Below are 17244 nucleotides of genomic sequence, written 5' to 3'. Positions count from 1 at the left end.
ATTTCTAACAGGAATCAACATTAAAAGCTGACAAAATTACCCAAATCAATAAAGGCAAGTTTTTTCCAAACAAATTACAATCTAAATAATCCAAGTGAAACTGGACATTTTCAGTTGCTTTCTCAGCTGTTACTACATCGTTCTCAAAAGTTAATCCACAAGAGAAAGGACCCTGACTTTAAATTTCAGCACAGGCTGGGCAACCCACACCTGTGCTTCACATTTCACACTGAGTTTTTACTTAGCAATTTTGCTACCAGTTTGATCTTCCATGGCTTGATCTTCCCGGAACACACTGCATTCAACTCATTCCTAGCTCCCCTTAGAAATCTCTGCTTAACATAGTAACAGTCTTGACACCTCTCCCGGACATTTCCTTTAAGGGAGTTATTTCAGTAGTTTCCAATCATTCAGTACCTTTCTTTTACTCCCAAACACTAAAGGGTAAAAGCCTCAAAGCAGATTTCTAGCCTCCTCTCTAAAGCAGCCGGTACTGTCTTCATTTCAGGCCCCATTGGTTGCCTAGTCACACTGTTGTGGCCATCTGTGGGTGCCCCTGCTATCTTCTTCACTGCAGCTTCCTCCTCACCCTGGAGAGTTCTCCAAGATAAGTCTTTAAGACACAACCTGCTCGCTTTGCTTAGATACACAGGATGTAAATAAAAGCATAAATGAATAAGAGGAAGTAGTAAAACCACATGGAAAAGAAAAATCAAATAACTTGTAGCTCTTAGTAGCTCTTTGACTTTATATAGTCAAATATCCTGAAAAATCTAGTATCTGTACAAGCAGTCCACCAAGGCCATATGTTTGGGAGAAACCACTAAACTATCCTTAAGACAAGGAGGCCCGAATGAAGGCAGGAGATAGTGAAGACAATGAGACGAAGAGACGTTAGGGAGAAAGAAGGGACAGCTTGGGGACTGATTAGAAGCAGTCTGGGGAGTAGGGGAGGGAGTCTAAGATGCTTTGGGCACTGGGCAGAAAGCGGTGCCTTCACCTAGATCAGGAACCCAGCAGGGACTGAGACAGTGAAGGCATGAAGGTTCAGCCCAGGCTGCCAACATGAAGTCCCATGTGCAGCTAGAAATACACGGTGGAGAGACCAGCTGGGTGACAGAGACTTGGGAATCTTCAACATGGACAGCAGTAAGAATTTTTAACCTTTATACATGTTTCATGGGCAGGCACTATGCTAAGCACTCCTTTTTAATTCACTTATTCATCAAAACCCTATGAGTAGAAACTAATATCCTAATTTTATAGATGTATTAACTGTCACGCAAGTAACTTAACTGAGGTTAAGTAGTTTATCCCACATGAAAAAGCTGGTAAGTGGCAAAGCCAAAGTTCAAATACAGGTTTGACACCAAAGACAACATTCTCCAACAGCTGTAGTTTCTTTCTACCCATGACAGAGTGAGAAAACAAATACAAACCCCAAGGAGACACCAACATCTGCATACTAAACTCTCAGAATAACTTCCAAATTTAACTCCAAAAAAGCCACGCCATAAGATGATAACTGATGAAAACACTGCTCCCTTTCAGAGAAAAACCTGGTAATTTTTCATACTTTCCAAGATGACAACATATATCTCAATTTGCTTAATCCTGAGAACAGCATTAAAAATTCACCAAGTATATGACAGTGATAAAAAATGATAGTTTTATTATAAACAATCTCTGAACAACAGGGTTCTACTGTATATAGCACAGGGAACTATATTCAATATCCTGGGATAAACCATATGGAAAAGGAGTATTTTTTAAAATGTATATACTTGTATAACTGAGTCACTTTGCTGCATAGCATAAACACAAAATTGTACTTTTCAACTATACTTCCATTAAAAGAAATTATAAATAATCTCTCATCTAGAATAAGATTATGATTACATTATGATTACATAAGGGGCCTATTTTCTTCATAGTTAATATGACAAATAAGGGTTTGCTTTCAACCTAAGTTTCTCCAAACACACACACACACACACACACACACACACACACACACACACACAAATACCAAAGACCATTGAGGAAGTCAGCACTGCTGTGAAGAGCAGGCAGCAGGTACTTACCCACATGTTGTGGAGGTAGGCCTTGGTCTGGAGATTTTCAAAAATACACGCTGTACTTTTTTTCTTGATTACTGAATTGTTTTCTAGAGTCCATTGTCCCTAAAGGATGGATATGAATTACTGGAAATGTGGAAAATGGAAAAGAGAAAACTGGAAAAAGGTGGCACTGGGTTATGGAAGCAACCCCACACTTGGCAAGAGTCAGGGGACCTGCGCCTGGCTGCCTCTCCCCTGCCCACCACCACCACTCACTGAGTGACTGGGATAATTTCCTATTCCTCTATAAAACAGGGCCCAGAAACAGAAATTCCAGCATAGGCTTGGTGTGAGGGTTAAGACCAACTTATGTGAAGCATTTAGTATAGTTTCTGATATATAGAAAGTCCCCAATGGTATGTTATTTTTAGAAAAAAGTTAAAAGAATCTTCTGTCCAGACTAATATCATTTAGAGTTGATCTTAAAAATGAAGCGTTGTCCTAAAAATTGTGAAGAATAAACATGACCCAATCTAGTTTTTACCTAGAGAGGCTCAATGGCTTGGCTACCTTGGCCAGCAAATTTTTTCCATCCTGTACTAGTCATCTTTAGCTTAGGGCTTTCAGCAAGTGGAAGATTCCTCTGTAGATACAAGATACATGGTCACTCCTATTTATAAACAAGGAGTATCAGCTGAGCCCATCATCTGTGGGAAACCACAATGCTCAGAAAACCTTCCAATTATTTGTTAAACCCTATTGATGGAAAAGCCTTCTTAGAAAAGGAACATCCAATCACGGCACAGTGTAAATGAAGACGGAGATGGAGGCATAAATTGATACAGTTTTCTGGAGAGCAATTTGGCAATGCACATCAAAGATCATAAAAATCTATACTTACGCTTTGACCAAGCATATTGTCCTAAGGCAAGAACACAAGCTTGGGTCCCCAATTTAGCAATAATATATTCCTTGGTAAGTTATTTATAATTTAAAAAAATTGAAATTCAGAACCTAAGAGAGTAACAGGATTTGAAAAATAACGTGTGACACATGCATATAAAGGTATCTATACAGCCACTGTTACAGAACTAATTCATCATACAAAAAATTCAACATATTTATATCAGAATTGGAAAAAAGATTACAAACCACTGTGTAAGTTAAAATTCTCTAGTAAAAAAGTCATAGGAAATCGGCTCAAGATAGCTCAGGGAGAAAAAGATAAGAGTATTACTTGGAGAATGTAATACCCAGCCAGCAGAATAGGGGTGCGCAGTCAGGCCTCACAGAGGAAACAAAGCTGGGAAGACCTTGGCTACCCTACCTCTTTTGCATGTCTGCTTTATTCTCCACTTCCATCACACGTCAGTTTTCTAGTAACTCTTTCGAAGTCTTGGCAGAATATGGTTATCCACATGGCCCAACTCTGAAACAGTATAATTCTAGACAAATCTACTTTCAGAGTAAAAATTTAATGAGCCATGTATGAGTCCACTATGGCCAGGTGACATCCAGTGCCAGTGTGGTCTTCAGGGGTCCAAAGAAACGGGGTTTGTCAGAGCTAGACAGACATCCTTAAAAGACCAATTACAAGGCTGTAGAGGGAAATCTTATTCCTTAATATTAGAGAGAAAAGTGGTCTTCCCAGAAAATTGACGGAAAGAAATGAACCAAATTTTAACAGTAGCTATCTGTGGGTATAAAATTATGAGCCAGTGTAACTCCTTTTGCTGTAAATATTTTTTAAATTTATATGAAATGTAATATTAATTTCTTTTAAAAGCTTAACTAGCAGGTCATTATGACATAATACCAAGTGAGGGAAAAACAGGACAAAAATTCCCATTATTTATACCCCTTAACTGTATAAAATATGTATGTATACAAAAAGAATGGAAAAAATACAACAAACATTAACAGTGGTATCTCTAGAAGATAAAAACTACATATAGTTTTCTCACTTATTTTCCATATTTTTCAGCAGTCTGCAGCAGACACCTATGTCCCTCATACTAGAAAGCATCAGCTGGAGGGAGGCGTGTGCCCAGTGGGCTGTTTCTGTGTAGGAGAAAATAATGTTGTAGGAGCTTCTGTAACCACCAGGAAAAACACAGTTATTCAGGGCATCTTCTCCCTAGCTCTCAGACACCTGAATAACATTATAAACTCTCATGGTAACAACATCTCAGGACCATGATTTATCTTGAGAATTAATGGCCCACAAAATTTTTAAAGAGTTCTGCAGGAATTCTAGGACAGGAATTCTAAGATTAAAGCTAAGTACTATAAAACAAAGAGTTAAATAAAATGTGCATGCTATGGTTCTACAAATTCAACTGTTTAAATGTACAGAAGGTAACAGTCAACATATGAAACACTATAAGGCAGAAGAGGATTAATGACTTTCTCTCTCCAGTAAAGATAAAATGGGTTTCAGTGGCAGAAGAATTTTAACTACACCATCAGCCATGCCAACTCCAGAAAGTTATGAGCTGAAAAATAAATCAAGATTTGGATAATCTTAAAATTTAACACTCACTGCACTGTTACAGGCTAGCTCCTATGTCCCTTGCCATTTGAAAACATAAACAGTGCTGATGAAAATTCTCTAAGTTGAAGGCTTTGTCTTATCAAAACCACAGTTAAACTGTAAATATGAAGCCCACAAGAAGGGTAAGAACACGAGAGGGGAGCCTTTCCCTATTTTGCTTCTAATCAAGGATATCTATTGTAGTTATCTAGGATAGATTAGTGGCAACATCTGGCTGGCTTAGAAATTTTCTACAGATTCCTTTCTATCTTTCTATAGACTGTGATAAACCTTAAAGTTTAAAAATACTCATCCTTACAAAAAGCATGCTGTTGTATAAAATGTACCCTAAAATTCTAGTAGAAATACTTCACTTTCCATAATATTTAACCACTGAGTTACAACCTTTTAGTTTAACAAACAAGAATTAGAAACAATTCTAGTGTTTAAAGCATACAATTCTACTCTAAATAAACTTATACTATGGTACTTGAAAAATCTATCAAAGTACAGATTTTTAAACATCCTCAATTATTTTTACATTAACCGCTTTTATTTCACCTCTAAAGTTCTTAATCACAAGGAATCAGTAAATTCCTTTAAACATTTAGCTTAAGGAAAAAATGGAAGAAGATACAGTGAAATAGTGAGTGACAGCACAGTAATTCTAATAAGGGAAAATTGCACAAAAAATGTAACAGATTCTGTATGTAAACAGTTAATGTAGATTTTTACCAATAAAAATGCAAAATTAGGTGCTAATGCCAGTGTTTTCAGAAAAAGATAAAGCAATAACTATAAAAAGCATTATCTACTACAAATGATTTACAGAAACAAATAAAACATAATTAAACATAACTCCCTCTAAAATGCAAACCATACATTATATCAACATGATTTACAAAAGGCCTATATCCAATGAAAATCCAAAGTCACTTTTAGGTAACACCCAGAAAACGGAAAATGCTGTTCCTATTTTAATTTAACATGAATTTCTCAAATAAGATTCACCATGAGCACTTTTTTAGACTATGTTTTTTATATCCTCTTTAGATAACCAAATGAAAAATCTAACAATACACAAATTGGTACTTTCATCAGTACATAAAACAACAACAGGTAGTGAGGTTGGGAAACAGAAAACAAGTTCAATCCAATCAATACAATACTAGTACAGAGGCATCCGTGGTAACCCACAAGGAAAGGTCTGGACCACAAAACAGGTTTTCTGTTTTGAATCTAGCTTCTAGTCTGTGTATTTTGACCTTAAAGTGGTCAAACTATTTAACTAGTGAATCTCATGTTCCACTACCTACAAAAGTCTAAAGCAACAGAAAAACTGTCATGTCGTTTTTAAAAATCAAATGTGGTATTTCTATATACATTGAGCTCTCTGTATAATTACTGCCTCTGAGGTGCTAATACAGTATTTAAAATTACACAAACAAACATCCAGTAAACAGCATTTTATTTTATGACACTCTGTGTTAATACAATAAATATACAAAACTTTCAAACCACTGAAAACATGCAACATTAGAGGGACAGATGGAGGGCATTTATATAGAACCATGACAATCACCGTAATGGCAGCGCAATATTACTCGTTGACAAAATATACAAACATCCTTAGATAAATAATCCAAGTTCCAAATTAAAAACCACTGAGCAATGATTTTCCAGTGTTCAAACTTTGTTTGAAATAAAATAGCCAAAACAATACTACAAACTGAAAACTGACGTGGCTCCTTACAATGTGAAGACCATTTCATGATTGTGATACTGGGTAATGCTAATATTAAATATAAAACACTAACAAATGCCAATCTTTTACTGAGTGAAAATGTGACTATTTACTAATAATTGTTAAGAGAATAGAGATTGTAAGAATTAAAAACCCCTCTACTTTATCAAACTGTTAAGCAATGCCATCATTTTAATGCACATTTATGTTTTTAAAAAACATTTTTCTCTTTATTAAGCTTGTATTAACCCAAATAACTGGAATTTAAAACAACACTTCCGCCATCCAAACAAAAAAGGTACTGTTGGTTGTAATTATTCTTTGCTACTTAGCAATAGAGGATTTCTACAGAACAGAGAGAAGCATTCATAATTCTTGAAGAAAAGTACTGATATCTCAGTATTCTTCAAAAGTCTCTATGATAAAGTTTTCATCTGTAGTTTAAGGAGAAACAAAAGGAACTTGAAAGATAATGACAGACATAAGTGCTTTTGTTGTATTTTGTGGTTAATGTTTTGAATATTTGTAAAATCCACACTCAACAAACATACTGATGAAACATTTTTCAGTAAGATTATAGGCTCTAAAAAACTTGAACGGGCTTATTTGGTTGAGAAAGTAGGTAGAGATTATCACTGATCAGAAATATTCATAAAAACAGCTTTAAATTCATACTCTGAATCCTATTTTCATCAGAATAAAAGAAATATCTTCCAAGTATATTACTTCAACAAAGTCCCAAATAAATCAAATGTAAACACCATCTGGATGAATCTGAGTTATATCTAGCATCACACAAAGCTTCTTTCATAAATACGAGAATTTACCATCCTACCCCTAGGATGAAACTCATTTTAACTCCAAATTTGGGGGGAAGAATAAAAATGATTTAACCATCTACACCCAGCTGATTTTTAAGTATCAAATAATATAATCCAACAGACTACCCTTCCTTTAAATCAAATTGAATAAAACATACTCATTATTCTGCAATCTGAGGTTTGCTAATGACTTCCAAAACAACAGTATCATGACTTTACAAGTGTCTTTGAGGCATTTAATCAGTTATTTAAAATGATTCAAAGTTTTAATCCAAGTATACTATAAGAATGAAGTCCTGTGCTGCATAGTAACAATTTAACATGATTATGTTTGTAATTAATGCATTCAGTTATATCTGTATTTTCTTGCTTGGTTCAAGTTAAATGTTTTATTTTTTCTATTGCTACAGATTTTAGTGTGTTCAGTGAGTCTCAAAAATTCAAAGACTGAGGTGCATTAGGGATTCTAGTGAAGTACCAGGGTCTTTTTATTTTTAATGCCAACTGGACATGAGAGGCTAAAAGAAAAATATCTTAAATACTGTTATGTTCTTTTAGGACATGGAGTTAGGCTAGACTTTAACACCTCTGTTAAAAATTACACAAGCATACCCCAAAAGAGAGCTGCCAAACACAATCTCAGTTCAATTAGAAAGAGTAGCCACAAGAATATACCAAAGTTTCCAAACAGTAATATTTTACTATGGCATGAATACTGAAAATTAAAAACAAAAAGGTATTATCATCACTACATCCTATTCCACCAATTATCTACTTTTTTTTGGATAATGCACTGCATATTATACTATATCCTCATATTACATCCCAGTACATTTTTATTTAAAAGAAAGTATTACAGAAAATCATTTCTATGATTCTATAAAGTACCCAATCCTACAACCATAAGCAGTGCATAACCCAAAATACTAATTCTTTTAAGAAACATGGTATCCATGCAAGATCAGAGATTGATTATCAAAATATCAACTACTCTAAAAAAGAAAATAAAAAGATAAAATTTACATTATCTGCTTTGAAATGCACACAGGCTCTTCACTGGTGACTGAAACTGCTAAAAAGCAAGCCAATTTAAAAGTCCCTAAATCTCTGATGTCCTATTTTTTTCAATATAAATAAGGAAAAGGAATGAAGCATTGCCTTCCTGCTCAAATTTTTATGTCTAAGATTCTTGAAAGAAGGACTGCAGCAAGTACTAAGTGCATTTTTTAGTAAGTGCCATGTTAATTTCAGTGTGGCACCACTGAAATAATTCGCTGAATATTCATCCCCCAAAAAACATGGAGAATATTTACTTTGTATGTACTATTTTTTCTGCAAGGGGCACTGAACTATTGAGAAACTGTCAGGTAAATAATAAGACGAGGAAGTTTTTCTGGTTTTAGCCCATGCACAAGATATTAGGAAATATACGTGCTGTGTGTACTGTGTGTTCGGGAAAAAAAAATTTATAGAATACAGTAACTAGAGAAAAAAGTACAATCAAAAGGTAACAGTGCATTGTCGGAAGACTCTCTAAATTTGGTTACCCTTGAACGCATTCTGAGCTGCACTGCTTGCTGCAGTTGAAGCTGCATTTGCGGCTGCAGTCTGGACAGTTTTGTTGGACATCACACCTGTTGCAAACTCTTGTTGGGCCTTCTCAAAACTAGCACCTGTTGTGCGATACAGTCCATGTACCTAGGGAGGCACAAAAAGTGGGAGAAGATGAGTGGTAATCTTACATGTTCATTATCAACAGCTCTTCAGTTAGTCTCAACACGACTCAGAGATACAAAGACTAGATGCGAGGCAGGCAGGATTCCTAAGATCAAGGACATCAGCCCCCACACTGGAACACAACACTGCATATAAATATTTTCTTAAAACAGATTTTTCCTTTTTATCCGCAATGCGGAAGAGATAATTATGCCTATGCCAAACCAAGAATAATTTAAAAAACAGCTTAACCAAAAGCAAAAAGCTATGCTTTCCACTGTACCAAGTTAAGCCTTAAAACGACTGGTTTAAACATAACAAATCCTAAGGGATTATACAGTAGAAATAGCAAATAGATTCAAGGGATTAGATCTGATAAGAGTACCTAAAGAACTATAGATGGAGGTTCGTAACATTGTACAGCAGGCAATGATGAAAACCTCCCCAAGTAAAAGAAATTAAAAAGGCAAGTGGTTGTCTCAGAAGGCCTTACAAACAGGTATGAAAAGAAGAGAAGTGAAAGGCAAAAGACAAAAGGAAAGGTATACACTTCCGAATGCAAAGTTCCAAAGAACAGCAAGGAGAGAGAAGAAAGCCATCCTAAGTCAACAATGCAAAGAAATAAGAGGAAAACAACAGAATGGGAAAGACTAGAGATCTCGTCAAGAAAATCAGAGATACCAAGGGAACTTTTCATGCAAAGATGGGCACAATAAAGGACAGAAATGATACTAACAAAAGCAGAAGATATTAAGAAGAGGTGGAAAGAATACACAGAAGAACTATATGAAAAAGATCTTAATGACCCAGATAACCATGATGGTGTGATCACTGACCTAGAGCCAGACATCTTGGAATGTGAAGTCAAGTGGGCCTTAGGAAGCATTACTATGAACAAAGCTAGTGGAGGTGACGGAATTCCAGTTGAGCTATTTCAAATCCTAAAAGATGATGCTGTGAAAGTGTTGCATGCAAGATGCCAGTAAATTTGGAAAACTCAGCAAGGGTCACAGGACTGGAAAAGGTCCGTTTTCATTTCAATACCAAAGAAGGGCAATGTCAAAGAATGTTTAAACTACTGCACCATTGCACTCATTTCACATGCTAGCAAGGTCATGCTCAAAATCTTTCAAGTTCAGTTCAGTTGCTCAGTCGTGTCCGACTCTTTGCAACCCCATGGACTGCAGCATGCCAGGCCTCCCTGTCCATCACCAACTCCCAGAGTTTACTCAAACTCATGTCCACTGAGTCAGTGATACCATCCAACCATCTCATCCTCTGTCATCTCATTCTCCTCCCGCCTTCAATCTTTCCCACCATCAGGGTCTTTTCCAATGAGTCAGTTCTTCACATCAGGTGGCCATATTGGGAGTTCCAGCTTCAGCATCAGTTCTTCTGATGAATATTCAGGACTGAGTTCCTTTAGGATGGACTGGTTGGATCTCCTTGCTGTCCAAGGAACTCTCAAGAGTCTTCTCCAACACCACAGTTCAAAAGCATCAATTCTTCGGCACTCAACTTTATTTATAGTCCAACTCTCACTTCCATACATGACTACTGGAAAAATCATAGCTTTGACTAGTCAGACCTTTGTTGGCAAAAAGCAGAGTGATCACACCATCTCTGCTTTTTAATAAGCTGTCAAGGTTGGTCATAACTTTTCTTGCAAGGAGCAAGGATCTTTTAATTTCATGGCTGCAGTCACCATCTGCAGTGAGTTTGGAGCCCCCAAAAATAAAGTCTCTCACTGTTTCCCCAACTATTTGCCATGAAGTGATGGGACCAGGTGCCATGATCTTAGTTTTCTGAATGTTGAGATTTAAGCCAGCTTTCTCGCTCTCCTCTTTCACTTTCATCAAGAGGCTCTTTAGTTCTTCTCTTTCTTCCATAAGGGTAGTATCATCTGCATATCTAAGGTTATTGATATTTCTCCCAGCAATCTTGATTCCAGCTTGTGCTTCATCCAGTCTGGCATTTCTTATGATATACTCTGCATATAAGCTAAATAAGCAGGATGACAATATAGACTTGACATACTCCTTTCCAGATTTGGAACCGGTCTGTTGTTCCATGTCCAGTTCTAACTGTTGCTTCTTGACCAGCATACAGATTTCACAGGAGGCATGTCAGGTGGTCTGGTATTCCCATCTCCTGAAGAGTTTTCCACAGTTTGTTGTGATCCACATGGTCAAAGGCTTTGGCATAGTTAATAAAGCAGAAGTAGATATTTTTCTGGAATTCTAGCTTTTTCAGTGATCCAACAGATGCTGGCAATTTGATCTCTGGTTCCTCTGCCTTTTCTAAATCCAGCTTGAACATCTGGAAGTTCACAGTTCATGTACTGTTGAAGCCTGGCTTGGAGAATTTTAAGCATTACTTTGCTAGCGTGTGAGAAGAGTGCAATCGTGCACTCGTCATTTGAGCCTTCTTTGGCATTGCCTTTCTTAGGGACTGGAATGGAAAACTGACCTTTTCCAGTCCTGTGGCCACTGCTGAGTTTTCCAAATTTACTGGCATCTTGAGTGCAACAGCATCATCTTTTAGGATTTGAAATAGCTCAACTGGAATTCCGTCACCTCCACTAGCTTTGTTCATAGTAATGCTTCCTAAGGCCCACTTGACTTTGCACTCTAAGATGTCTGGCTGGAGGTGTGTGATCACACCATCGTGGTTATCTGGGTCATTAAGATCTTTTTCATAGAGTTCTTCTGTGTATTCTTTCCACCTCTTCTTAATATCTTCTGCTTTTGTTAGTATCATTTCTGTCCTTCAGTATCATTTCTGTCCTTTATTGTGCCCATCTTTGCATGAAAAGTTCCTTGGGTATCTAATTTTCTTGACAAGATCTCTAGTCTTTCCCATTCTGTTGTTTTCCTCTATTTCTTCACACTGATCACTGAGGAAGGCTTTCTTCTCTCTCCTTGCTATTCTTTGAAACTCTGCATTCAATGTGGTATATATTTCCTTTTCTCCTTTGCCTTTCACTTCTCTTCTTTTCACAGCTATTTGTAAGGCCTCCTCAGACAACATTTGCCTTTTTGCATTTCTTTTTCTTGGGAATGGTCTTAATCACTGCCTCCTGAACAATGTCACAAACTTCTGTCCATAGTTCTTCAGGCACTCTGTCTATCAGATCTAATCCCTTGAATCTATTTATCAATTCACTGTAAAGTTGTAAGGGATTTGATTTAGGTCATACCTGAATGGTCTAGTGGTTTTCCCTACTTTCTTCAATTTAAGTCTGAATCTGACAATAAGGAGTTCATGATCTGAGCCAAGTCAGCTCCCAGATTGTTTTTGCTCACTGTATAGAGCTTCTCCATCTTTGGCTGCAAAGAACATAATCAATCTGATTTTGGTATTGACCATCTGGTGATGTCCATGTGTAGAGTCTTCTCTTGTGCTGTTGGAACAGGGTGTTATGACCACTGTGTTCTCTTGGCAAAACTCTGCTAGCCTTTGCCCTGTTTCATTCTGTACTCTAAGGCCAAATTTGCCAATTATTCCAGGCATTTCTTGACTTCCTACTTTTGCATTCCAGTCCCCTATAATGAAAAGGACATCTTTTTGGGGTGTTAGTTCTAGAAGATCTTGCAGATCTTCATAGAACAGTTCAACTTCAGCTTCTTCAGCATTACTGGTCGGGGCATAGACTTGGATTACTTTGAAGCTGAATGGTTTGCCTTGGAAACGAATCGAGATCATTCTGTCATTTTTGAGACTGCATCCAAGTACTGCACTTCAGATTCTTTTGTTAACCATGATGGTTACTCCATTTCTTCTAAGGGATTCTTGCCCACAGTAGTAGATATACTGGTCATCTGAGTTAAATTCACCCATTCCAGTCCATTTTAGTTTGCTGATTCCTAAAATGTCTACGTTCACTCTTGCCATCTCCTGTTTGACCACTTCCAATTTACCTTGATTCATGGACCTAACATTCCAGGTGCCTATGTGATATTGCTCTCTACAGCATTGGACTTTACTTCCATCACCAGTCACATCCACAACCAGGTTGTGTTGTTTTTGCTTTGGCTCCGTCTCTTCATTCTTTTTGGAGTTATTCCTCCACTGATCTCCAGTTGCATATTGGGCACCTACCAACCTGTGGAGTTCATCTTTCAGTATCCTATCTTTTTGCCTTTTCATACTGTTCATGGGGTTCTCAAGGCAAGAATACTGAAGTGGTTTGCCATTCCCTTCTCCAGTGGGCCATGTTTTGTCAGAACTCTCCACCATGACCCGTCCGTCTTGGGTGGCCCTACATGGCATGGCTCATAGTTTCATTGAGTTAGACAAGGCTATGGTCCATGTGATCAGACTGGTTAGTTTTCCATGACTGTGTTCTTCAGTATGTCTGCTGTGAAATTGCATTTAGAACCAAACCCCATACTCGCCAGAGGCTGAAGGCTCAGAAGGCTCAAACATACCTTCTGTGCACCAGGACCCAGAGACCCCACAGAGACCGAGACAGAACTGTGTCTGGGTGTCTCCTGAGGAGGTGCAGGTCAGCAGTGGACTGCTGCGGGGGCAGGGGCTCTGGGTGCAGCAGACCTGGGTGTGGCATAAGCCCTCTTAGGGAAGGTCGCCATTAACCCACCATAGAGCCACGGGAATTTACAGAGAACTGGGGAAACAGACTCTTGGAGGGCACAAACACAACCCTGTGTGCACCAGGACCCAGGAGAAAGGAGCAGTGACCCCACAGAGACTGACCCAGACTTGCCCGTGAGGGTCCAGGAGTCTCTGGCAGAGGCGTGGGTTGGGGGTGGCCTGCTGCAGAGTTGGGGGCACTGAGGGTAGCAGTGTGTGCCTGGGGCCTTTTGAAGGAGGTTATCTTCATTACCTCCACCATAGTTTGGCCTCAGGTCAAGTAACAAGGAAGGAACACAGCCCCTCCCTTCAACAGAAAACTGATTCAAGATTTATTGAGCATGGCCCCACCCATCAGAACAAGACCCAGTTTCCCACTCAGTCATTCAGTCCCCTCAGAAAGCTTCCATAAGCCTCTTATCCTTCTCCATCAGAGGGCAGAGAGACTGAAAACCACAATCACAGAAAACTAATCAATCCTTCAAGTTAGGCTTCAACAGTACATGAACTGAAAACTTCCAGATGTACAAGCTGGATTTAGAAAAGGCAGAGGAACCAGAGATCAAATTGCCAACATTTGTTGGATAATAGAAAAAGCAAGAGAATTCCAGAAAAACATCTACTTCTGCTTTATTGACTACAATAAAGCCTTTGACTGTGTGGAATGCAACAAACTGTGAGAAATTCTTTGAGAGATTGGAATACCAGACCACCTTACCTGCCTCCTGAGAAAACTAAATGCAGATCAAGAAGCAACAGTTAAAACCAAACATGAACAACAGACTGGTTCAAAATTAGGAAGTAAGTGTGTCAAGGCTGTATATTGTCAGCCCATTTATTTAACTTATATGCAGAGTACATCATGCGAAATGCTGGGCTGGATGAATCACAAGCTGAAAATCAAGACTGTCAGGAGAAATATCAATAACCTCAGACATGCAGATGACACCACTCTTATGGCAGAAAGTGAAGAGGAACTAAAAAGTCTCTTAATGAGGATGAAAGAGGAGAGTGAAAATGCTGGCTTAAAATTCAACATTCAAAAAACTAAGATCATGGCATCCAGTTCCATCACTTCATGGCAAATAGATGGGGAAACAATGGGAACAGTGACAGACTATACTTTCTTGGGCTCCAAAATCCCTGTGGACTGTGACTGTAGCCATAAAATTCAAAGATGCTTGCTCCTTGGAAGCAAAGTTAAGACAAACCTAGATAAAAAGCAGAGACATTACTTTGCCAGCAAAGGTATATACAATCAAAGCTATGGTTTTTCCAGTAGTCATGTACAGATGTGCAAGTTGGACCATAAAGAAGGCTGAGCACCAAAGAACTGATGCTTTTGAAGTGTGGTGTTGGAGAAGACTCTTGAGAGTCCCTTGGACTGCAAGGAGATCCAACCAGTCCATCCTAAAGGAAACCCCAATACTTTGGCTACCTGATGCAAAGAACTGACTCATTGGAAAAGACCCTGATGGTGGGAAAGATTGAAGGTGGGAGGAGAAGGGGACGACAGAGGATGAGATGGTTGGACGGCATCACCGACTCCATGGACATGAGTTTGAGCAAACTCCAGGAGATAAGGAAGGACAAGGAAGTCTGGCATGCTGCGGTCCATGAGGTCACAAAGAGTCAGACACGACTGAGCAACTGAACAACAAAAAACATAACAAGAGACATTCTGACTTAAATACATTAACTTACTACCCTAGACAATGCCAAGAAAATAATACCTTACCCATTTCTATGCTGGCTACATATACACCACTGACCCTATATATCAAATTGTATCATTTTATCATTTAATGTACCACACAATGTGTATATCCTTAAAGATACTTCTGCTATTCACCCTCTACACTATTTAACATTTTGTGTATAGTCAGGTCATAAAGGACTTAAGAACAAATACTGAGAACTATCTGTCCATACTGATTCATCACTCAAATATTAGATTCTTACAAGCAGGGTTCAAAAATACTCTATTAGCATCTCTTTCTAAGATGCATAAACTATGAAGCACATGAATCCATTAACATCAGCCACTCAATCTAATACAAATTTGAGAAAGGAAATAACAACAAAACATATTAGGACAAATATGTATTTATTATATGCCTACAAAGTTGGGGGGAAGAAAGATGAGACAGAAAAGTGAACTTGTAATTACACTGCCTTGTGATTAAGACCTAAATTAGAAGCCTGACTGGAATGTCATCAAAGCAAGTTTGGAGGATGGGGGCAATGCACCCAAGTCAGCCCCTTCTCCAAGTTCAAATACACAGGAACTGATAATTGTGGATAAGTGCAGAGTGAGGGAAAGAAGGAGTCAAATACTTTCAAGTTAAGCTTAGATACTGAGAAATCGTTTCAACAGAATAGAGAGGATAGGTTGTTTTAGTAGGGAGAGCAGACACTAAGTTCTAAGCATTCATCCATTGCACAAATGTTTATTGAATACCTACTATAAGACTGCCATGGCAGACAGGTAAAAAGTTGGTTGGAAGCTAGACAGAAATGGACTAGAGACAGGGACTTGGAAACCAATGGCACATAAATGGTACCCGCAACTCTGACATCATCTAACTGTGCATGATGAGAACACATAAAGCAGAAACAAAAGAAAATCAAGTACCAAAGCCTGTTAAGGCACCTATATTTAAGACATACTCATAACAAGAAATGATTAACAGAGGAATGAGAAAAACCAGGGATCTTTTCACAGATGCCAAGGGAAGAAAGCAGTCAGAGAATGAAGAGCTGTTAGGGGAATAAAGGGATAAAAGCCCCCAGTTCTTCTGATACAGTAGTGGAAGCAAATGCCATATTACCATGGATCAAAGTACTAAAAGGTCAGGGAGAAAAAGAGCACTGACAAATACCTACATGGTTGAATCTTAAAATTCTTTTAGTACCAAGGCAGTATCATAAATATGGCACTATTTTTATTCCTTTCCAAACCAAGGTTTTTTATAAAAAATAAATGTACAGCTAAATTACTACACCTATGTTCAAGAAATTTATCTCATGAGTACATATAATTATATACTATAAATTAAATGTATTACAGAAATCTAATAAACCTTTTTTACTTATCTGCCTATCCCCTTTCCCCTGCCCACCCCCACTCAATTTATGGGCATGTAATTAACAAATATCTGCTCTAACTTGCTTATTCCTTTTTCAAATTTATATTAAATTGAGTGGCTGATATTATATCCTAGTGGACTTTATTGTTTAATTACTTAAAATGTAACTAAAGCCCCACAGAGCAGAGAGGGAAAAACAGAGGTAGGAATAACACGTCTCAATGATCTCTGTCTGTGCAGACCCAGAGAGCCACCTAGAGGGAAAGCAGTACCTTGTGTCAGTGCACAGTGCTCACGTGCGGCATTAAATCCATGATATCCATGTGAAAGGGCAATTCTTCACTGCAGCGTCCCAGCAAGATGGGCTGCTTACAGGGTTCAGCACCTCAAAAAGCTTACCCTTTCCCTGTTATGTTTCAGTGATACCTATCAATAATATACTCCTTAAGAAACCAGGAATACGGTTTTAAGATAAGGCAATGTAATTAAAAACAAAAACTGAACAACTGAAATACTTGCTATTTCTTCTGCTTGAGAACTGCACCAACCTACATATTTAGTCCTAGGAGCACCACAGAAAAGACACTAGATTTTATATCTACTGATTCCACTTCTTTCTACAGGGCTGGACACCACTCAAAACCTCAAGTTTACTTCTAATACAACAAAGAATACTTCTTATCTCTCA

General features: G+C 38.0%; 1 protein-coding gene across 4 annotated transcripts in view; it reads right to left on the bottom strand.

Moving 5' to 3' along the window:
- The window catches only part of SCAMP1 (secretory carrier membrane protein 1), a 149872-nt gene that overhangs the window by 21375 nt on the left and 111253 nt on the right, over positions 1-17244 (bottom strand). For 2 of the 4 annotated variants that reach the window (XM_070468580.1, XM_020902675.2), the window contains 2 exons: positions 8706-8856; positions 2085-2183 (listed from right to left, as the gene is read on the bottom strand). In XM_070468580.1, the coding sequence (XP_070324681.1) occupies positions 2122-2183; positions 8706-8856 (213 nt within the window). In that variant the 3' untranslated portion in view covers positions 2085-2121. Of the gene's footprint in view, positions 1-2084; positions 2184-6044; positions 8857-17244 lie in introns of those variants that run through there. The other 2 variants (XM_070468581.1, XM_020902677.2) reach the window with 1 other exon arrangement.

The sequence above is a fragment of the Odocoileus virginianus genome, chromosome 6, assembly GCF_023699985.2.
Source record: "Odocoileus virginianus isolate 20LAN1187 ecotype Illinois chromosome 6, Ovbor_1.2, whole genome shotgun sequence".
NCBI classification, from domain to species: domain Eukaryota; kingdom Metazoa; phylum Chordata; class Mammalia; order Artiodactyla; family Cervidae; genus Odocoileus; species Odocoileus virginianus.
Note: the sequence above shows the minus strand (reverse complement) of the source record. Positions and strands in the feature narration are given on the sequence as shown.